This window comes from Borostomias antarcticus (assembly GCF_949987555.1).
Source record: "Borostomias antarcticus genome assembly, chromosome: 26".
Classification (NCBI taxonomy): Eukaryota; Metazoa; Chordata; class Actinopteri; order Stomiiformes; family Stomiidae; genus Borostomias; species Borostomias antarcticus.
In genome coordinates this window covers 8,937,462-8,961,754 of record NC_140259.1, presented here as the reverse complement: position 1 = coordinate 8,961,754, position 24,293 = coordinate 8,937,462, and the positions used below count along the sequence as shown (strand labels likewise).

At 39.9% G+C, this 24,293-nt stretch overlaps 1 protein-coding gene across 1 annotated transcript; it reads left to right on the top strand.

The window, feature by feature from the left end:
* Positions 1 to 739: 739 nt before the first annotated feature.
* On the top strand, positions 740 to 2,439 carry dmrta2 (DMRT-like family A2; the record flags this gene model as incomplete). Its single annotated transcript, XM_084459187.1, has 2 exons — positions 740 to 1,196; positions 1,583 to 2,439. The coding sequence occupies 2 exons, from the start codon at positions 740 to 742 to the stop codon at positions 2,437 to 2,439; spliced, it is 1,314 nt and encodes a 437-aa protein (XP_084315313.1).
* Positions 2,440 to 24,293: the final 21,854 nt, after the last annotated feature.

The window sequence follows — 24,293 nt, the reverse complement described above, 5'->3', positions numbered from 1 at the left end:
AATTATATTTAGTCATGTTAAATACAAAATAGCAGATGCGAAATTGCTAGTGCATTTATATTTAATTTCTTCGTTGATAAATATCTATTTTAACCTTCCAGGACCCTCTCCAGATTCTAAACACTTGTTAGTTGAGAAAGAACTCAGGTGGACACTGTAGAAAAAGGAAGAAGCCAATCAGATTCCACCTTCCCCCTTTGGCCAATGACAGACGCCACATTGTTGTCAAATTTGTCTAATGAAAACGTAGGGCAACAATAGACAGAGAGAGAGGGAGAGAGAGAGAGGGAGAGAGAGAGAGAGTATGTGTGAGGGTTCTGTATCCACTCACAATCTCCTGAGGAAGTTAGTGTCTCACGCTGCTTCGAGTAGCAACCTCGGCTCCTTTCGGAGAAATCAACTTTAGGAAGGGGGGGGAGAAAGTTGGCCGCACTGGTTGACGCACTTGGATACTATTTGGAGTCTTAACACGATCAAGTATTGTTTTGCAATATTGTGTACACCTTTGCCTGGTTTTACTTATTTGGCGACATCTTTATGGTCTCGGTGACATTTTTCGTACGTTTCCGTCAATGGGCAGGCAACATAGATCGTTAACTTTAGACATGTTAACAACTGCTCGGCTGGTGTGAACGGGTCCACGTAAAACAAAAACCTCAAACTCCGCATCAAGAAATCAAGCTATCATCAAGCGACATTTCCCAAGTGATTGTGTGCAAAGCTGTCGGTGAACGAGGGTATGGATCTGAGACCAGAACACCCCGCGGCGTCCTCAGGCTCCCAGATCCACCACGGGGCACTATCGGTGGCGGCCGGATCCATTCCGGTCTCCATGGCCAGCAGCCTCCTCCGGGGTCAACCGTTACTCCTGCGCGCTACCGAGAAGTATCCTCGTACCCCGAAATGCGCCCGCTGCAGGAACCACGGCGTGGTCTCCGCTCTGAAGGGCCACAAGCGCTACTGCCGCTGGAAGGACTGTATGTGCGCCAAGTGCACCCTGATAGCCGAGCGGCAGCGCGTCATGGCGGCGCAGGTGGCTTTGCGCAGGCAGCAGGCGCAGGAGGAGAACGAGGCCCGGGAGCTGCAGCTCCTGTACGGGACGGCCGAGGGGCTCGCCTTGGCAGCCGCAAACGGCATCATCCCCCCCAGACAGAACTACGAGGTGTTCGGCTCCGTCAGCAGCGAGAGCAACTCCGGTGAGTGGATGAATCACACGGGGCCATGATTCTCTGTCATGGCTAATAACACACTGCCCTGAATTTTGTGTGAAATAATGCTGGCGTAGAGGTTATTATATGCGTAAAGGTTAGGCCTACTTTTTGTGCGTAAAGAGAGTTATATTGTTGTTTTAGTATTAGAGACGTAACATTAAACAACCTAGGTGTTAATACCCTGTTTTATAAGAGAATATATTCAATTAAAGTTACATTCAGTTCAGTTGGAGAGATGGTATCTTGACTAAATAGAAGGGTTAGGGCACTGAAAGTTACCAAGTAACATTGGCTCCTTGTAGACTACAGGCTGATGTAGACAACCTCACGTTGTTGTATTTTCTTATTATTTTGTGTGGTCTGTCTTACAGATTCAAGTCTTCAAAAGTATGAGATGTTCCCAAAGACCCAAATTCTGGGATTGGGGAACCCTCATCAGAATGTGGGGAAATCTGTGTCCACCGACAATGATTCTGTCCCGGGCATGTCCTCTCCAGACGTCCGCCACGGCTCGGGCTCTGAGAACGGCGACGGCGAGTCATTCGTCAGCTCCCCCGTGTCCAGAGCCCTGAAGGACGGGGAGGACACCCCGGGCTCCGTCAGCCCGCTGGGCTCCGAGTCGGGCTCGGAGACGGACAAAGACGACCAGGAGCCGTCGCCGTCGTCCACCGCCTCCCGGCAGATGAACGCCATGGACATCCTGACCCGCGTGTTCCCCAGCCACAAGCGCAGCGTGCTGGAGCTGGTCCTGCAGGGCTGCGGGAAGGACGTGGTCCAGGCTATCGAGCAGATCCTCAACACCAGCGGTCAGCCCAAGGCCGCTGAGGAGACGTGGACGGCGGAGCGCATGCTCCAGAGCGTCCACCACCCGCCTCTCTCCTCCAACCCGCGGCCCGTGCTGCCGGCCGCAATGACCCTGAGCAACCGCTCCGCCTTCTCCCCGCTGCAGCCCAACATGCCGCACTTCGGCACGGACCCCAGCACCTACCCTCTGGGGGCCCATCTAGGGCTCAACCCGCTGAGGCTGGCCTACTCGGCCCACAGCCGGGGGCTGGCCTTCATGACGCCCTACTCCACCACGGGGCTGATGCCGGCGCTGGGGTTCAGGCCCCCGATGGACTACGCCTTCAGCGACCTCATCCGGGACAGGACACTCTTGCACAAGGACCAGAGCTATGTCAACGGTCTGTACGGACCGCTGGTCAACAACAACCCGGACAAACCCTGAAGAGAACGTGGGTTGAGAATATAGACACATTCCGGGAGGGACTATGTATTTGTAGCCAAAAGTGTTGAGTGTTGTGGAGAAGATCTGATCTGTGGTGTGTTTGGCTAAGACCCGCTGTAAATATGACCCTGCTGTTATACCAGTCTACCTGCCTGACTGCGTGACAAACCACTTCAATATTATGTAATCTCGTTTATTGTGGCTATAACGCCCCAGTCAATACCAGTATGAAATCTGGAAATAGCCTATATCCTTGACGAAAATGTTTTTCATGTTTTGTCTGAAAGCATTAGGCTACTACGAGGCTGTTTTCCAAGGTAAATAGGCAGTTGAACTAATAGGGATATTCATATAATGGCAACGATAACTTTTAATACCACGCGCACTTGGAGTTACCGGGCCCACTAAACGCATTTGGTGGTTTTGTGAATTGTGCAGTTTTGTCAGATTCTTCGATATGTTTTTTTTATCCATCAATAATTGTTGGATAGTCTTGCAGAAACACGGTGCAATGATGACGTATTCGAGTCATTCTTGAAGAAAGAAACCATTTGTAACGTTAGTCGGTCGTTTTCGTTACGCACACACTAGTGGGGGGAACCACGGTATTCCTTTGTAGTTTACTGAACGTTGAACATTATAACCTTAAAACTTAACTGTAAAACTTGAACTAATGATGTATTGCCACCCTCTTATTTCGGTATCTTAATAATTTTCTCTAAATATGTATAGTGTATAATGCATTCGATTATATAAGATAATTCTATTATAACTCACCTAACTCTTTCCATCGTTTATCAGCTGAAATATTTCTCTCTTGGTGAAATGGCATAATTAGGTTAGTGCTGAATTAAATGGCTCTTCTCATGTTGCAAGCTGTACCGTCACATTGTATATGAATTTGCTGGGAATAAATGTTATTTTATACAAAAATATCTCGTTTAAATATCATGCATTGTTATTGTTTTATAAACGGACATGTTATCAGTAGCCTATATCGATTTTTAGTAAGGTAGGTTTTTACATTTTCGTATCCTAGCGTATCGTCATAGGCGGCGGCCTACAGTTCTATTTTGTTCCAAACATTTTATTGTCTCTTGCTTTACAGGTGCAGTATCCGCGCTCGCTTAGGTTATAACTTATAGTTAAATAATTACAGTAGGCCTATATTATTTTTGCCTTGGATTACCTAATATTCTTACATGCCCGGTTAGGGTAGATTTGGATCAGAATAGTAGGCTACATACAGATTTTACATCCAAAATTTTAAGAAAGATATGAGGCTTTTAAGAGATTCACACAGGTAGCCTACGATACCCAGTTAAAGACAGATTTAGCATAGCTGTTCATAAGCGTGTTTCAGACGTTCATATGATGCCGTGAAACGAAGAAATCTTTTTGTTCTCACAGCAGAACCGCAGTCTTAATGCTCCCAATGCTCTTCACTTTATGAAACGGAAATTTATCAGGCAGAACCGAATGTTGTAAACTTTAACATTTCTTTTTTCTACCTTTTTTATTTTTAATATAAACGCCTACTTTTGACTGGATATTATTTGTTATATAAATTAAATAATTATTGGGCTACGTAGGCTAGGCCTATAGCATAATATTGCCCATCTATCAAGCCTGACACCCTCGCCAAGGCTTCACGTCTTCATGTTGCTCTTGAATAGAAATAGACCTAATACTAATGACACACATATTATATTAACTTCCATTTCAAAGACTTTGGCCCTCTTTACAAACAAATATGAAAGGAGAGATCCGAGTTTGAGAGTTTCACTTGGTGTAGCCTATTCGACCAACGGGCACCGTTTCTAACCAGTAGCCTAGTGGGCGAATACCTGTCTTCAGTGGTAGTAGTAGCCTATAGTAGCCTACATGCTGCTTGCAGATTTGTGAACACTGGGTTGTGAACCCCACTGTCTGCGTCAGAATCACCATGTGACCCATCCAGACCTCGGAGGTGCTGTCTATCCCACCAGGCTGGATCATGATCATCCAATCCGTCCGGGCCATGGAGGTATAATATAAACTGGAGACGGCATTGAAAATGGCTGCCTATTCATTTCAATGAAAGTTGCTCACCGGCGCATGAAGCCATTTGACGTAGTGGCCAAAGCTCGGTATTGCAAGTCACGTGACGGCATGTGGCCCAAGACCCTTATTTCCCATGGTTTGTGGATTATGATAGATAGGGCTAGAAAAGGAAAACAAAATTTTTCTGGGTATCATTCAGCATCAGAGACCAATCTAATCAATATAAACTTTTAATTCAATTGTTTTTTTTTGTTTTTGAAGCCACCAATACCTGTATCGAGCCCATTTGAAACGTGCTGTGAACGAGCCTCGGGGACGCTGGGCGTGCGTTCATGAGTCCTGCGAACTCGGCGGAAAACGCGTCACCATAGGAAGACCCGCCCTACTCTGCCTCTGATTGGATAGGAAGTCATATGTAATGACGTCGGCTAACATTTGCTATGCTTTTAGCAATGAAGCTGCTATGATCATGCTAATCATAGATATGAACGTATGTCTATGATGCAAATGATCATGACATGTGGTTTCTTTAGGACATCGTTGGAAAAGATCTAGAGGGTAAGTGGGTCTATGTTGAATAACTTGGCTAACATTATCTAATGTTATATTTCATATATTAACGTCAACTGTATTGATAGGCTAGGTAGCTATGCTAACGGTAGCTAATGCTAACGGCTTAGGGTTAACGTTAGTTAATGCTAACGTTACGTTCTGAGGTCTCAGATGTATTTCAATTTTAACATAATGTTGAGCATGCTCAATGTGACATTGTTCATACATTGATTACAGTCTGTAATCTTGTCTGCCGTTATTTAGCTATAGTGGGCTGATGCTTGCTGCTGCTACTATAGCATTTGCCACATTATACATCAAATTAATCAAGCATGGTTATTGTTATTACCTGAAGGCATTATTACCATTGCAAGTAAGCATGCCATGTATATGCCATGCCTGAAAATCGAATTAATATTGTGATTCTTCACCATCATAGCTCATTGTACATTAATATAATCATTCTCCTTGCTTTTGCTAATCTCTTTTATCAAACTTTATGCTAGGAAAGAAATCTGGCTGTGATTCGTCGCTAGTGCTCATCAAGACTGTTGTCATCTCCCGCCTGGACTCCTGCAACTCCCTACTTGCTGCCATCCTGCAGCGTTGGCCATCAGACTCCTGGAGAAAGCTGCTGCTGACCTGGTGTTCAACAGCCCCATGCTCTTCCACACAACTTCCCTACTCCGTTCTCAGCACTGGCTCCCTGCGCTGTCCCATCCAGTTTAGGACTGTGGTGCAAGCCTACAGGGCAAATGAACAGCTCCCTCCTACCTCCAGGCTGTGGTCAAGCTCTGCTGCCTTGAGGTGATTGGTTCCCCAGTTGCTCCAAGCCCCCCTACGGCAGATTGGCGTGGCCATGGCTTTTTTCTGTCCTGGCCTCACAGCCTCACTACATACCTGTGAATGTTCAGGAAGATTGTAGATAAAAATAAATTTGGTCTGAAAAAAAACCCGCCATACATACCCCTTATGTTTTTTTTCAGCTGGAAATAATTAGATTTGTCACTGCTCGGCCTAGGAATGGACTAGACACACCTGGGTGGCAGATCTCTGATCAGAATGGCTTGTACTACATACCTGTGAATGTTCATGAAGATTGTAGATAGAAATAAATTTGGTCTGAAAAAAAACCGCCATACATACACCTTATGTTTTTTTTCAGCTGGAAATAATTAGATTTGTCACTGCTTGGCCTAGGAATGGACTAGTAACCCATGGGTGGCAGATCTCTGATCAGAATTTCTTGTACTACATGCCTGTGAATGTTCATGAAGATTGTAGATAAAAATAAATTTGGTCTGAAAAAAATGCCATACATACCCCTTACGTTTTTTTTCAGGTGGAAATAATTAAATTTGTCACTGCTCAGCCTAGGACTGGACTAGACACTCATGGGTGGCAGATCTCTGATCAGAATTTCTTGTACTACATGCCTGTGAATGTTCATGAAGATTGTAGATAAAAATAAATTTGGTCTGAAAAAAAAACCGCCATACATACCCCTTATGTTTTTTTTCAGCTGGAAATAATTAGATTTGTCACTGCTTGGCCTAGGAATGGACTAGTAACCCATGGGTGGCAGATCTCTGATCAGAATTTCTTGTACTACATGCCTGTGAATGTTCATGAAGATTGTAGATAGAAATAAATTTGGTCTGAAAAAAATGCCATACATACCCCTTACGTTTTTTTTCAGGTGGAAATAATTAAATTTGTCACTGCTGGCCTAGGAATGGACTAGACACATCTGGGTGGCAGATCTCTGATCAAAATGGCTTGTACTACTTACCTGTGAATGTTCATGAAGATTGTAGATATAAATAAATTTGGTCTGAAAAAAAAAACGCCATACCCCTTATGTTTTTTTTCAGCTGGAAATAATTAGATTTGTCACTGCTTGGCCTAGGAATGGACTAGTAACCCATGGGTGGCAGATCTCTGATCAGAATTTCTTGTACTACATGCCTGTGAATGTTCAGGAAGATTGAAGATAAAAATAAATTTGGTCTGAAAAAAAAATACGCCATACATACCCCTTATGTTTTTTTTCAGCTGGAAATAATTAGATTTGTCACTGCTCGGCCTAGGAATGGACTAGACACCCATGGGTGGCAGATCTCTGATCAGAATGGCTTGTACTACATGCCTGTGGATGTTCATGAAGATTGTAGATAAAAATAAATTTGGTCTGAAAAAAAAAACGCCATACCCCTTATGTTTTTTTTCAGGTGGAAATAATTAGATTTGTCACTGCTCGGCCTGGGACTGGACTAGACACACCTGGGTGGCAGATTTAATTATTTCCACCTGAAAAAAAACGTAAGGGGTATGTATGGCTTTTTTTTTTTCAGACCAAATTTATTTTTATCTACAATCTTCGTGAACATTCACAGGTATGTAGTACAAGCCATTCTGATCAGAGATCTGCCACCCAGGTGTGTCTAGTCCAGTCCTAGGCCGAGCAGTGACAAATGTAATTATTTCCACCCGAAAAAAAACGTAAGGGGTATGTATGGTGTTTTTTTTTCCAGACCAAATTTATTTGTATCTACAATCTTCATGAACATTCACAGGTATGTAGTACAAGCCATTCTGATCAGAGATCTGCCAACCAGATGTGTTTAGTCCAGAGTTAGGCCGAGCAGTGACAAATCTAATTATTTCCAGCTGAAAAAAAACATAAGGGGTATGTATGGCATTTTTTTTTTCAGACCAAATTTATTTCTATCTACAATCTTCATGAACATTCACGTAGTATAAGCCATTCTGATCTGTCACTGCTCGGCCTAGGAATGGACTAGACACCCATGGGTGGCAGATCTCTGATCAGAATGGCATGTACTACATACCTGTGAATGTTCATGAAGATTGTAGATAGAAATAAATTTGGTCTGAAAACAAAAAAGCCATACATACCCCTTACGTTTTTTTTCAGGTGGAAATAATTAGATTTGTCACTGCTCGGCCTAGGACTGGACTAGACACATCTGGGTGGCAGATCTCTGATCAGAATGGCTTGTACTACATACCTGTGAATGTTCATGAAGATTGTAGATAGAAATAAATTTGGTCTGAAAAAAAAAAAGCCATACATACCCCTTAGGTTTTTTTTCAGGTGGAAATAATTAGATTTGTCACTGCTCGGCCTAGGACTGGACTAGACACATCTGGGTGGCAGATCTCTGATCTGAATGGCTTGTACTACATACCTGTGAATGTTCATGAAGATTGTAGATTAAAATAAATTTGGTCTGAAAAAAAAAATGCCATACCCCTTACGTTTTTTTTCAGGTGGAAATAATTAAATTTGTCACTGCTCGGCCTAGGACTGGACTAGACACATCTGGGAGGCAGATCTCTGATCAGAATGGCTTGTACTACATACCTGTGAATGTTCATGAAGATTGTAGATAGAAATAAATTTGGTCTGAAAAAAAAAATGCCATACATACCCCTTACGTTTTTTTTCAGGTGGAAATAATTAAATTTGTCACTGTTCGGCCTAGGAATGGACTAGACACCCATGGGTGGCAGATCTCTGATCAGAATGGCTTGTACTACATACCTGTGAATGTTCATGAAGATTGTAGATAGAAATAAATTTGGTCTGAAAAAAAAAATGCCATACATACCCCTTACGTTTTTTTTCAGGTGGAAATAATTAGATTTGTCACTGCTCGGCCTAGGAATGGACTAGACACCCATTGGTGGCAGATCTCTGATCAGAATGGCTTGTACTACATACCTGTGAATGTTCATGAAGATTGTAGATAGAAATAAATTTGGTCTGAAAACAAAAAGCCATACATACCCCTTACGTTTTTTTTCAGGTGGAAATAATTAAATTTGTCACTGCTCGGCCTAGGACTGGACTAGACACATCTGGGTGGCAGATCTCTGATCAGAATGGCTTGTACTACATACCTGTGAATGTTCATGAATATTGTAGATTGAAATAAATTTGGTCTGAAAAAAAAAATGCCATACATACCCCTTACGTTTTTTTTTAGGTGGAAATAATTAAATTTGTCACTGCTCGGCCTAGGACTGGACTAGACACACCTGGGTGGCAGATCTCTGATCAGAATGGCTTGTACTACATACCTGTGAATGTTCATGAAGATTGTAGATAGAAATAAATTTGGTCTGAAAAAAAAAATGCCATACATACCCCTTACGTTTTTTTTCAGGTGGAAATAATTCAATTTGTCACTGCTCGGCCTAGGACTGGACTAGACACATCTGGGTGGCAGATCTCTGATCAGAATGGCTTGTACTACATACCTGTGAATGTTCATGAAGATTGTAGATAGAAATAAATTTGGTCTGAAAAAAAAAATGCCATACATACCCCTTACGTTTTTTTTCAGGTGGAAATAATTAAATTTGTCACTGCTCGGCCTAGGACTGGACTAGACACACCTGGGTGGCAGATCTCTGATCAGAATGGCTTGTACTACATACCTGTGAATGTTCATGAAGATTGTAGATAGAAATAAATTTGGTCTGAAAAAAATGCCATACATACCCCTTACGTTTTTTTTCAGGTGGAAATAATTAAATTTGTCACTGCTCGGCCTAGGAATGGACTAGACACCCATGGGTGGCAGATCTCTGATCAGAATGGCTTGTACTACATACCTGTGAATGTTCATGAAGATTGTAGATAGAAATAAATTTGGTCTGAAAAAAAAAATGCCCTACATACCCCTTACGTTTTTTTTCAGGTGGAAATAATTAAATTTGTCACTGCTCAGCCTAGGACTGGACAAGACACCCATGGGTGGCAGATCTCTGATCAGAATGGCTTGTACTACATGCTTGTGAATGTTCATGAAGATTGTAGATAAAAATAAATTTGGTCTGAAAAAAAAAACGCCATACATACCCCTTACGTTTTTTTTCAGGTGGAAATAATTAAATTTGTCACTGCTTGGCCTAGGAATGGACTAGACACCCATAGGTGGCAGATCCCTGATCAGAAAGGCTTGTACTACACACCTGTGAATGTTCATGAAGATTGCAGATAAAAATAAATTTGGTCTTAAAAAAAAAAACACCATACATACCCCTTACGTTTTTTTTCAGGTGGAAATAATTAAATTTGTCACTGCTCGGCCTAGGACTGGACAAGACACCCATGGGTGGCAGATCTCTGATCAGAATGGCTTGTACTACATGCTTGTGAATGTTCATGAAGATTGTAGATAAAAATAAATTTGGTCTGAAAACAAAAACGCCATACATACCCCTTACGTTTTTTTTCAGGTGGAAATAATTAAATTTGTCACTGCTTGGCCTAGGAATGGACTAGACACCCATGGGTGGCAGATCCCTGATCAGAAAGGCTTGTACTACACACCTGTGAATGTTCATGAAGATTGCAGATAAAAATAAATTTGGTCTTAAAAAAAAAAACACCATACATACCCCTTACGTTTTTTTTCAGGTGGAAATAATTAAATTTGTCACTGCTCGTCCTGGGACTGGACTAGACACCCATGGGTGGCAGATCTCTGATCAGAATGGCTTGTACTACATACCTGTGAATGTTCATGAAGATTGTAGATAGAAATAAATTTGGTCTGAAAAAAAAAATGCCCTACATACCCCTTACGTTTTTTTTCAGGTGGAAATAATTAAATTTGTCACTGCTCAGCCTAGGACTGGACAAGACACCCATGGGTGGCAGATCTCTGATCAGAATGGCTTGTACTACATGCTTGTGAATGTTCATGAAGATTGTAGATAAAAATAAATTTGGTCTGAAAAAAAAAACGCCATACATACCCCTTACGTTTTTTTTCAGGTGGAAATAATTAAATTTGTCACTGCTTGGCCTAGGAATGGACTAGACACCCATAGGTGGCAGATCCCTGATCAGAAAGGCTTGTACTACACACCTGTGAATGTTCATGAAGATTGCAGATAAAAATAAATTTGGTCTTAAAAAAAAAAACACCATACATACCCCTTACGTTTTTTTTCAGGTGGAAATAATTAAATTTGTCACTGCTCGGCCTAGGACTGGACAAGACACCCATGGGTGGCAGATCTCTGATCAGAATGGCTTGTACTACATGCTTGTGAATGTTCATGAAGATTGTAGATAAAAATAAATTTGGTCTGAAAACAAAAACGCCATACATACCCCTTACGTTTTTTTTCAGGTGGAAATAATTAAATTTGTCACTGCTTGGCCTAGGAATGGACTAGACACCCATGGGTGGCAGATCCCTGATCAGAAAGGCTTGTACTACACACCTGTGAATGTTCATGAAGATTGCAGATAAAAATAAATTTGGTCTTAAAAAAAAAAACACCATACGTTTTTTTTCAGGTGGAAATAATTAAATTTGTCACTGCTCGTCCTGGGACTGGACTAGACACACCTGGGTGGCAGATCTCTGATCAGAATGGCTTATACTACATACCTGTGAATGTTCATGAAGATTGTAGATAGAAATAAATTTGGTCTGAAAAAAAAATGCCATACATACCCCTTACGTTTTTTTTCAGGTGGAAATAATTAAATTTGTCACTGCTCGGCCTAGGACTGGACTAGACAGCCATGGGTGGCAGATCTCTGATCAGAATGGCTTGTACTACATACCTGTGAATGTTCATGAAGATTGTAGATAGAAATAAATTTGGTCTGAAAAAAAAATGCCATACATACCCCTTACGTTTTTTTTCAGGTGGAAATAATTAAATTTGTCACTGCTCGTCCTGGGACTGGACTAGACACACCTGGGTGGCAGATCTCTGATCAGAATGGCTTATACTACATACCTGTGAATGTTCATGAAGATTGTAGATAGAAATAAATTTGATCTGAAAAAAAAAATGCCATACATACCCCTTACGTTTTTTTTCAGGTGGAAATAATTAAATTTGTCACTGCTCGGCCTAGGAATGGACTAGACAGCCATGGGTGGCAGATCTCTGATCAGAATGGCTTGTACTACATACCTGTGAATGTTCATGAAGATTGTAGATAGAAATAAATTTGGTCTGAAAAAAAAATGCCATACATTCCCCTTAGGTTTTTTTTCAGGTGGAAATAATTAGATTTGTCACTGCTCGGCCTAGGACTGGACTAGACACATCTGGGTGGCAGATCTCTGATCAGAATGGCTTGTACTACATACCTGTGAATGTTCATGAAGATTGTAGATTAAAATAAATTTGGTCTGAAAAAAAAAAAGCCATACCCCTTACGTTTTTTTTCAGGTGGAAATAATTAAATTTGTCACTGCTCGGCCTAGGACTGGACTAGACACATCTGGGAGGCAGATCTCTGATCAGAATGGCTTGTACTACATACCTGTGAATGTTCATGAAGATTGTAGATAGAAATAAATTTGGTCTGAAAAAACAAATGCCATACATACCCCTTACGTTTTTTTTCAGGTGGAAATAATTAAATTTGTCACTGCTCGGCCTAGGAATGGACTAGACACCCATGGGTGGCAGATCTCTGATCAGAATGGCTTGTACTACATACCTGTGAATGTTCATGAAGATTGTAGATAGAAATAAATTTGGTCTGAAAAAAAAAAAGCCATACATACCCCTTACGTTTTTTTTCAGGTGGAAATAATTAGATTTGTCACTGCTCGGCCTAGGAATGGACTAGACACCCATGGGTGGCAGATCTCTGATCAGAATGGCTTGTACTATATACCTGTGAATGTTCATGAAGATTGTAGATAGAAATAAATTTGGTCTGAAAACAAAAAAGCCATACATACCCCTTACGTTTTTTTTCAGGTGGAAATAATTAGATTTGTCACTGCTCGGCCTAGGACTGGACTAGACACATCTGGGTGGCAGATCTCTGATCAGAATGGCTTGTACTACATACCTGTGAATGTTCATGAAGATTGTAGATTAAAATAAATTTTGTCTGAAAAAAAAAAAGCCATACAAACCCCTTATGTTTTTTTTCAGCTGGAAATAATTAGATTTGTCACTGCTCGGCCTAGGACTGGACTAGACACACCTGGGTGGCAGATCTCTGATCAGAATGGCTTGTACTACATACCTGTGAATGTTCATGAAGATTGTAGATAGAAATAAATTTGGTCTGAAAAAAAAAATGCCATACATACCCCTTACGTTTTTTTTCAGGTGTAAATAATTAAATGTGTCACTGCTCGGCCTAGGACTGGACTAGACACACCTGGGTGGCAGATCTCTGATCAGAATGGCTTGTACTACATACCTGTGAATGTTCATGAAGATTGTAGATAGAAATAAATTTGGTCTGAAAAAAAAAATGCCATACATACCCCTTACGTTTTTTTTCAGGTGGAAATAATTAAATTTGTCACTGCTCGGCCTAGGACTGGACTAGACACATCTGGGTGGCAGATCTCTGATCAGAATGGCTTGTACTACATACCTGTGAATGTTCATGAATATTGTAGATTGAAATAAATTTGGTCTGAAAAAAAAAATGCCATACATACATACCCCTTACGTTTTTTTTCAGGTGGAAATAATTAAATTTGTCACTGCTCGGCCTAGGACTGGACTAGACACACCTGGGTGGCAGATCTCTGATCAGAATGGCTTATACTACATACCTGTGAATGTTCATGAAGATTGTAGATAGAAATAAATTTGGTCTGAAAAAAAAATGCCATACATACCCCTTACGTTTTTTTTCAGGTGGAAATAATTAAATTTGTCACTGCTCGGCCTAGGACTGGACTAGACAGCCATGGGTGGCAGATCTCTGATCAGAATGGCTTGTACTACATACCTGTGAATGTTCATGAAGATTGTAGATAGAAATAAATTTGATCTGAAAAAAAAAATGCCATACATACCCCTTACGTTTTTTTTCAGGTGGAAATAATTAAATTTGTCACTGCTCGGCCTAGGAATGGACTAGACAGCCATGGGTGGCAGATCTCTGATCAGAATGGCTTGTACTACATACCTGTGAATGTTCATGAAGATTGTAGATAGAAATAAATTTGGTCTGAAAAAAAAATGCCATACATACCCCTTAGGTTTTTTTTCAGGTGGAAATAATTAGATTTGTCACTGCTCGGCCTAGGACTGGACTAGACACATCTGGGTGGCAGATCTCTGATCAGAATGGCTTGTACTACATACCTGTGAATGTTCATGAAGATTGTAGATTAAAATAAATTTTGTCTGAAAAAAAAAAAGCCATACAAACCCCTTATGTTTTTTTTCAGCTGGAAATAATTAGATTTGTCACTGCTCGGCCTAGGACTGGACTAGACACACCTGGGTGGCAGATCTCTGATCAGAATGGCTTGTACTACATACCTGTGAATGTTCATGAAGATTGTAGATAGAAATAAATTTGGTCTGAAAAAAAAAATGCCATACATACCCCTTACGTTTTTTTTCAGGTGTAAATAATTAAATGTGTCACTGCTCGGCCTAGGACTGGACTAGACACACCTGGGTGGCAGATCTCTGATCAGAATGGCTTGTACTACATACCTGTGAATGTTCATGAAGATTGTAGATAGAAATAAATTTGGTCTGAAAAAAAAAATGCCATACATACCCCTTACGTTTTTTTTCAGGTGGAAATAATTAGATTTGTCACTGCTCGGCCTAGGAATGGACTAGACACCCATTGGTGGCAGATCTCTGATCAGAATGGCTTGTACTACATACCTGTGAATGTTCATGAAGATTGTAGATAGAAATAAATTTGGTCTGAAAAAAAAAAAGCCATACATACCCCTTACGTTTTTTTTCAGGTGGAAATAATTAGATTTGTCACTGCTCGGCCTAGGAATGGACTAGACACCCATGGGTGGCAGATCTCTGATCAGAATGGCTTGTACTATATACCTGTGAATGTTCATGAAGATTGTAGATAGAAATAAATTTGGTCTGAAAACAAAAAAGCCATACATACCCCTTACGTTTTTTTTCAGGTGGAAATAATTAGATTTGTCACTGCTCGGCCTAGGACTGGACTAGACACATCTGGGTGGCAGATCTCTGATCAGAATGGCTTGTACTACATACCTGTGAATGTTCATGAAGATTGTAGATTAAAATAAATTTTGTCTGAAAAAAAAAAAGCCATACAAACCCCTTATGTTTTTTTTCAGGTGGAAATAATTAGATTTGTCACTGCTCGGCCTAGGAATGGACTAGACACCCATGGGTGGCAGATCTCTGATCAGAATGGCTTGTACTACATACCTGTGAATGTTCATGAAGATTGTAGATAGAAATAAATTTGGTCTGAAAAAAAAAATGCCATACATACCCCTTACATTTTTTTTCAGGTGGAAATAATTAAATTTGTCACTGCTCAGCCTAGGACTGGACAAGACACCCATGGGTGGCAGATCTCTGATCAGAATGGCTTGTACTACATGCTTGTGAATGTTCATGAAGATTGTAGATAAAAATAAATTTGGTCTGAAAAAAAAAATGCCATACATACCCCTTACGTTTTTTTTCAGGTGGAAATAATTAAATTTGTCACTGCTTGGCCTAGGAATGGACTAGACACCCATGGGTGGCAGATCCCTGATAAGAAAGGCTTGTACTACACACCTGTGAATGTTCATGAAGATTGCAGATAAAAATAAATTTGGTCTTAAAAAAAAAAACACCATACATACCCCTTACGTTTTTTTTCAGGTGGAAATAATTAAATTTGTCACTGCTCGGCCTAGGACTGGACTAGACAGCCATGGGTGGCAGATCTCTGATCAGAATGGCTTGTACTACATACCTGTGAATGTTCATGAAGATTGTAGATAGAAATAAATTTGGTCTGAAAAAAAAATGCCATACATACCCCTTACGTTTTTTTCAGGTGGAAATAATTAGATTTGTCACTGCTCGGCCTAGGACTGGACTAGACACATCTGGGTGGCAGATCTCTGATCAGAATGGCTTGTACTACATACCTGTGAATAGAAATAAATTTGGTCTGAAAAAAAAATGCCATACATACCCCTTACGTTTTTTTTGAGGTGGAAATAATTAGATTTGTCACTGCTCGGCCTAGGACTGGACTAGACACCCATGGGTGGCAGATCTCTGATCAGAATGGCTTGTACTACATACCTGTGAATGTTCATGAAGATTGTAGATAGAAATAAATTTGGTCTGAAAAAAAAAAGCCATACATACCCCTTACGTTTTTTTTCAGGTGGAAATAATTAAATTTGTCACTGCTCGGCCTAGGAATGGACTAGACACCCATGGGTGGCAGATCTCTGATCAGAATGGCTTGTACTACATACCTGTGAATGTTCATGAAGATTGTAGATAGAAATAAATTTGGTCTGAAAAAAAAAAAGCCATACATACCCCTTACGTTTTTTTTCAGGTGGAAATAATTCAATTTGTCACTGCTCGGCCTAGGACTGGACTAGACACATCTGGGTGGCAGATCTCTGATCAGAATGGCTTGTACTACATACCTGTGAATGTTCATGAAGATTGTAGATAGAAATAAATTTGGTCTGAAAAAAAAAAAGCCATACATACCCCTTACGTTTTTTTTCAGGTGGAAATAATTAAATTTGTCACTGCTCGGCCTAGGACTGGACTAGACACATCTGGGTGGCAGATCTCTGATCAGAATGGCTTGTACTACATACCTGTGAATGTTCATGAAGATTGCAGATAAAAATAAATATGGTCTTAAAAAAAAAAACACCATACATACCCCTTACGTTTTTTTTCAGGTGGAAATAATTAAATTTGTCACTGCTCAGCCTAGGACTGGACAAGACACCCATGGGTGGCAGATCTCTGATCAGAATGGCTTGTACTACATGCTTGTGAATGTTCATGAAGATTGTAGATAAAAATAAATTTGGTCTGAAAAAAAAATGCCATACATACCCCTTACGTTTTTTTTCAGGTGGAAATAATTACATTTGTCACTGCTCGGCCTAGGACTGGACTAGACACACCTGGGTGGCAGATCTCTGATCAGAATGGCTTGTACTACATACCTGTGAATGTTCATGAAGATTGTAGATAGAAATAAATTTGGTCTGAAAAAAATGCCATACATACCCCTTACGTTTTTTTTCAGGTGGAAATAATTAAATTTGTCACTGCTCGGCCTAGGAATGGACTAGACACCCATGGGTGGCAGATCTCTGATCAGAATGGCTTGTACTACATACCTCTGAATGTTCATGAAGATTGTAGATAGAAATAAATTTGGTCTGAAAAAAAAAATGCCATACATACCCCTTACGTTTTTTTTCAGGTGGAAATAATTAAATTTGTCACTGCTCAGCCTAGGACTGGACAAGACACCCATGGGTGGCAGATCTCTGATCAGAATGGCTTGTACTACATGCTTGTGAATGTTCATGAAGATTGTAGATAAAAATAAATTTGGTCTGAAAAAAAAAACGCCATACATACCCCTTACGTTTTTTTTCAGGTGGAAATAATTAAATTTGTCACTGCTCGGCCTAGGAATGGACTAGACACCCATGGGTGGCAGATCCCTGATCAGAAAGGCTTGTACTACACACCTGTGAATGTTCATGAAGATTGCAGATAAAAATAAATTTGGTCTTGAAAAAAAAAACACCATACATACCCCTTACGTTTTTTTTCAGGTGGAAATAATTAAATTTGTCACTGCTCGGCCTAGGACTGGACAAGACACCCATGGGTGGCAGATCTCTGATCAGAATGGCTTGTACTACATGCTTGTGAATGTTCATGAAGATTGTAGATAAAAATAAATTTGGTCTGAAAAAAAAAACGCCATACATACCCCTTACGTTTTTTTTCAGGTGGAAATAATTAAATTTGTCACTGCTTGGCCTAGGAATGGACTAGACACCCATGGGTGGCAGATCCCTGATCAGAAAGGCTTGTACTACACACCTGTGAATGTTCATGAAGATTGCAGATAAAAATAAATTTGGTCTTAAAAAAAAAAACACCATACATACCCCTTACGTTTTTTTTCAGGTGGAAATAATTAAATTTGTCACTGCTCGGCCTAGGACTGGACTAGACACACCTGGGTGGCAGATCTCTGATCAGAATGGCTTGTACTACATACCTGTGAATGTTCATGAAGATTGTAGATAGAAATAAATTTGGTCTGAAAAAAATGCCATACATACCCCTTACGTTTTTTTTCAGGTGGAAATAATTAAATTTGTCACTGCTCGGCCTAGGAATGGACTAGACACCCATGGGTGGCAGATCTCTGATCAGAATGGCTTGTACTACATACCTCTGAATGTTCATGAAGATTGTAGATAGAAATAAATTTGGTCTGAAAAAAAAAATGCCATACATACCCCTTACGTTTTTTTTCAGGTGGAAATAATTAAATTTGTCACTGCTCAGCCTAGGACTGGACAAGACACCCATGGGTGGCAGATCTCTGATCAGAATGGCTTGTACTACATGCTTGTGAATGTTCATGAAGATTGTAGATAAAAATAAATTTGGTCTGAAAAAAAAAACGCCATACATACCCCTTACGTTTTTTTTCAGGTGGAAATAATTAAATTTGTCACTGCTCGGCCTAGGAATGGACTAGACACCCATGGGTGGCAGATCCCTGATCAGAAAGGCTTGTACTACACACCTGTGAATGTTCATGAAGATTGCAGATAAAAATAAATTTGGTCTTAAAAAAAAAAACACCATACATACCCCTTACGTTTTTTTTCAGGTGGAAATAATTAAATTTGTCACTGCTCGGCCTAGGACTGGACAAGACACCCATGGGTGGCAGATCTCTGATCAGAATGGCTTGTACTACATGCTTGTGAATGTTCATGAAGATTGTAGATAAAAATAAATTTGGTCTGAAAAAAAAAACGCCATACATACCCCTTACGTTTTTTTTCAGGTGGAAATAATTAAATTTGTCACTGCTTGGCCTAGGAATGGACTAGACACCCATGGGTGGCAGATCCCTGATCAGAAAGGCTTGTACTACACACCTGTGAATGTTCATGAAGATTGCAGATAAAAATAAATTTGGTCTTAAAAAAAAAAACACCATACATACCCCTTACGTTTTTTTTCAGGTGGAAATAATTAAATTTGTCACTGCTCGTCCTGGGACTGTACTAGACACACCTGGGTGGCAGATCTCTGATCAGAATGGCTTATACTACATACCTGTGAATGTTCATGAAGATTGTAGATAGAAATAAATTTGGTCTGAAAAAAATGCCATACCCCTTACGTTTTTTTTCAGGTGGAAATAATTAAATTTGTCACTGCTCGGCCTAGGAATGGACTAGACACCCATGGGTGGCAGATCTCTGATCAGAATGGCTTGTACTACATACCTGTGAATGTTCATGAAGATTGTAGATAGAAATAAATTTGGTCTGAAAAAAAAAATGCCATACATACCCCTTACGTTTTTTTTCAGGTGGAAATAATTAAATTTGTCACTGCTTGGCCTAGGAATGGACTAGACACCCATGGGTGGCAGATCCCTGATCAGAAAGGCTTGTACTACACACCTGTGAATGTTCATGAAGATTGCAGATAAAAATAAATTTGGTCTTAAAAAAAAAAACACCATACATACCCCTTACGTTTTTTTTCAGGTGGAAATAATTAAATTTGTCACTGCTCGGCCTAGGACTGGACTAGACAGCCATGGGTGGCAGATCTCTGATCAGAATGGCTTGTACTACATACCTGTGAATGTTCATGAAGATTGTAGATAGAAATAAATTTGGTCTGAAAAAAAAATGCCATACATACCCCTTACGTTTTTTTCAGGTGGAAATAATTAGATTTGTCACTGCTCGGCCTAGGACTGGACTAGACACATCTGGGTGGCAGATCTCTGATCAGAATGGCTTGTACTACATACCTGTGAATGTTCATGAAGATTGTAGATAGAAATAAATTTGGTCTGAAAAAAAAATGCCATACATACCCCTTACGTTTTTTTTGAGGTGGAAATAATTAGATTTGTCACTGCTCGGCCTAGGACTGGACTAGACACCCATGGGTGGCAGATCTCTGATCAGAATGGCTTGTACTACATACCTGTGAATGTTCATGAAGATTGTAGATAGAAATAAATTTGGTCTGAAAAAAAAAAGCCATACATACCCCTTACGTTTTTTTTCAGGTGGAAATAATTAAATTTGTCACTGCTCGGCCTAGGAATGGACTAGACACCCATGGGTGGCAGATCTCTGATCAGAATGGCTTGTACTACATACCTGTGAATGTTCATGAAGATTGTAGATAGAAATAAATGTGGTCTGAAAAAAAAAATGCCATACATACCCCTTACGTTTTTTTTCAGGTGGAAATAATTCAATTTGTCACTGCTCGGCCTAGGACTGGACTAGACACATCTGGGTGGCAGATCTCTGATCAGAATGGCTTGTACTACATACCTGTGAATGTTCATGAAGATTGTAGATAGAAATAAATTTGGTCTGAAAAAAAAAATGCCATACATACCCCTTACGTTTTTTTTCAGGTGGAAATAATTAAATTTGTCACTGCTCGGCCTAGGACTGGACTAGACACATCTGGGTGGCAGATCTCTGATCAGAATGGCTTGTACTACATACCTGTGAATGTTCATGAAGATTGCAGATAAAAATAAATATGGTCTTAAAAAAAAAACACCATACATACCCCTTACGTTTTTTTTCAGGTGGAAATAATTAAATTTGTCACTGCTCAGCCTAGGACTGGACAAGACACCCATGGGTGGCAGATCTCTGATCAGAATGGCTTGTACTACATGCTTGTGAATGTTCATGAAGATTGTAGATAAAAATAAATTTGGTCTGAAAAAAAAATGCCATACATACCCCTTACGTTTTTTTTCAGGTGGAAATAATTAAATTTGTCACTGCTCGGCCTAGGACTGGACTAGACACACCTGGGTGGCAGATCTCTGATCAGAATGGCTTGTACTACATACCTGTGAATGTTCATGAAGATTGTAGATAGAAATAAATTTGGTCTGAAAAAAATGCCATACATACCCCTTACTTTTTTTTTCAGGTGGAAATAATTAAATTTGTCACTGCTCGGCCTAGGAATGGACTAGACACCCATGGGTGGCAGATCTCTGATCAGAATGGCTTGTACTACATACCTGTGAATGTTCATGAAGATTGTAGATAGAAATAAATTTGGTCTGAAAAAAAAATGCCATACATACCCCTTACGTTTTTTTTCAGGTGGAAATAATTAAATTTGTCACTGCTCGTCCTGGGACTGGACTAGACACACCTGGGTGGCAGATCTCTGATCAGAATGGCTTATACTACATACCTGTGAATGTTCATGAAGATTGTAGATAGAAATAAATTTGATCTGAAAAAAAAAAAGCCATACATACCCCTTACGTTTTTTTTCAGGTGGAAATAATTAAATTTGTCACTGCTCGGCCTAGGAATGGACTAGACAGCCATGGGTGGCAGATCTCTGATCAGAATGGCTTGTACTACATACCTGTGAATGTTCATGAAGATTGTAGATAGAAATAAATTTGGTCTGAAAAAAAAATGCCATACATACCCCTTACGTTTTTTTTCAGGTGGAAATAATTAGATTTGTCACTGCTCGGCCTAGGACTGGACTAGACACATCTGGGTGGCAGATCTCTGATCAGAATGGCTTGTACTACATACCTGTGAATGTTCATGAAGATTGTAGATAGAAATAAATTTGGTCTGAAAAAAAAATGCCATACATACCCCTTACGTTTTTTTTGAGGTGGAAATAATTATATTTGTCACTGCTCGGCCTAGGACTGGACTAGACACCCATGGGTGGCAGATCTCTGATCAGAATGGCTTGTACTACATACCTGTGAATGTTCATGAAGATTGTAGATAGAAATAAATTTGGTCTGAAAAAAAAAAGCCATACATACCCCTTACGTTTTTTTTCAGGTGGAAATAATTAAATTTGTCACTGCTTGGCCTAGGAATGGACTAGACACCCATGGGTGGCAGATCCCTGATCAGAAAGGCTTGTACTACACACCTGTGAATGTTCATGAAGATTGCAGATAAAAATAAATTTGGTCTTAAAAAAAAAAACACCATACATACCCCTTACGTTTTTTTTCAGGTGGAAATAATTAAATTTGTCACTGCTCGGCCTAGGACTGGACTAGACAGCCATGGGTGGCAGATCTCTGATCAGAATGGCTTGTACTACATACCTGTGAATGTTCATGAAGATTGTAGATAGAAATAAATTTGGTCTGAAAAAAAAATGCCATACATACCCCTTACGTTTTTTTCAGGTGGAAATAATTAGATTTGTCACTGCTCGGCCTAGGACTGGACTAGACACATCTGGGTGGCAGATCTCTGATCAGAATGGCTTGTACTACATACCTGTGAATGTTCATGAAGATTGTAGATAGAAATAAATTTGGTCTGAAAAAAAAATGCCATACATACCCCTTACGTTTTTTTTGAGGTGGAAATAATTAGATTTGTCACTGCTCGGCCTAGGACTGGACTAGACACCCATGGGTGGCAGATCTCTGATCAGAATGGCTTGTACTACATACCTGTGAATGTTCATGAAGATTGTAGATAGAAATAAATTTGGTCTGAAAAAAAAAAGCCATACATACCCCTTACGTTTTTTTTCAGGTGGAAATAATTAAATTTGTCACTGCTCGGCCTAGGAATGGACTAGACACCCATGGGTGGCAGATCTCTGATCAGAATGGCTTGTACTACATACCTGTGAATGTTCATGAAGATTGTAGATAGAAATAAATGTGGTCTGAAAAAAAAAATGCCATACATACCCCTTACGTTTTTTTTCAGGTGGAAATAATTCAATTTGTCACTGCTTGGCCTAGGAATGGACTAGACACCCATGGGTGGCAGATCCCTGATCAGAAAGGCTTGTACTACACACCTGTGAATGTTCATGAAGATTGCAGATAAAAATAAATTTGGTCTTAAAAAAAAAAACACCATACATACCCCTTACGTTTTTTTTCAGGTGGAAATAATTAAATTTGTCACTGCTCAGCCTAGGACTGGACAAGACACCCATGGGTGGCAGATCTCTGATCAGAATGGCTTGTACTACATGCTTGTGAATGTTCATGAAGATTGTAGATAAAAATAAATTTGGTCTGAAAAAAAAATGCCATACATACCCCTTACGTTTTTTTTCAGGTGGAAATAATTAAATTTGTCACTGCTCGGCCTAGGACTGGACTAGACACACCTGGGTGGCAGATCTCTGATCAGAATGGCTTGTACTACATACCTGTGAATGTTCATGAAGATTGTAGATAGAAATAAATTTGGTCTGAAAAAAATGCCATACATACCCCTTACTTTTTTTTTCAGGTGGAAATAATTAAATTTGTCACTGCTCGGCCTAGGAATGGACTAGACACCCATGGGTGGCAGATCTCTGATCAGAATGGCTTGTACTACATACCTCTGAATGTTCATGAAGATTGTAGATAGAAATAAATTTGGTCTGAAAAAAAAAATGCCATACATACCCCTTACGTTTTTTTTCAGGTGGAAATAATTAAATTTGTCACTGCTCAGCCTAGGTCTGGACAAGACACCCATGGGTGGCAGATCTCTGATCAGAATGGCTTGTACTACATGCTTGTGAATGTTCATGAAGATTGTAGATAAAAATAAATTTGGTCTGAAAAAAAAAACGCCATACATACCCCTTACGTTTTTTTTCAGGTGGAAATAATTAAATTTGTCACTGCTTGGCCTAGGAATGGACTAGACACCCATGGGTGGCAGATCCCTGATCAGAAAGGCTTGTACTACACACCTGTGAATGTTCATGAAGATTGCAGATAAAAATAAATTTGGTCTTAAAAAAAAAAACACCATACATACCCCTTACGTTTTTTTTCAGGTGGAAATAATTAAATTTGTCACTGCTCGTCCTGGGACTGGACTAGACACACCTGGGTGGCAGATCTCTGATCAGAATGGCTTATACTACATACCTGTGAATGTTCATGAAGATTGTAGATAGAAATAAATTTGATCTGAAAAAAAAAATGCCATACATACCCCTTACGTTTTTTTTCAGGTGGAAATAATTAAATTTGTCACTGCTCGGCCTAGGAATGGACTAGACAGCCATGGGTGGCAGATCTCTGATCAGAATGGCTTGTACTACATACCTGTGAATGTTCATGAAGATTGTAGATAGAAATAAATTTGGTCTGAAAAAAAAATGCCATACATACCCCTTACGTTTTTTTTCAGGTGGAAATA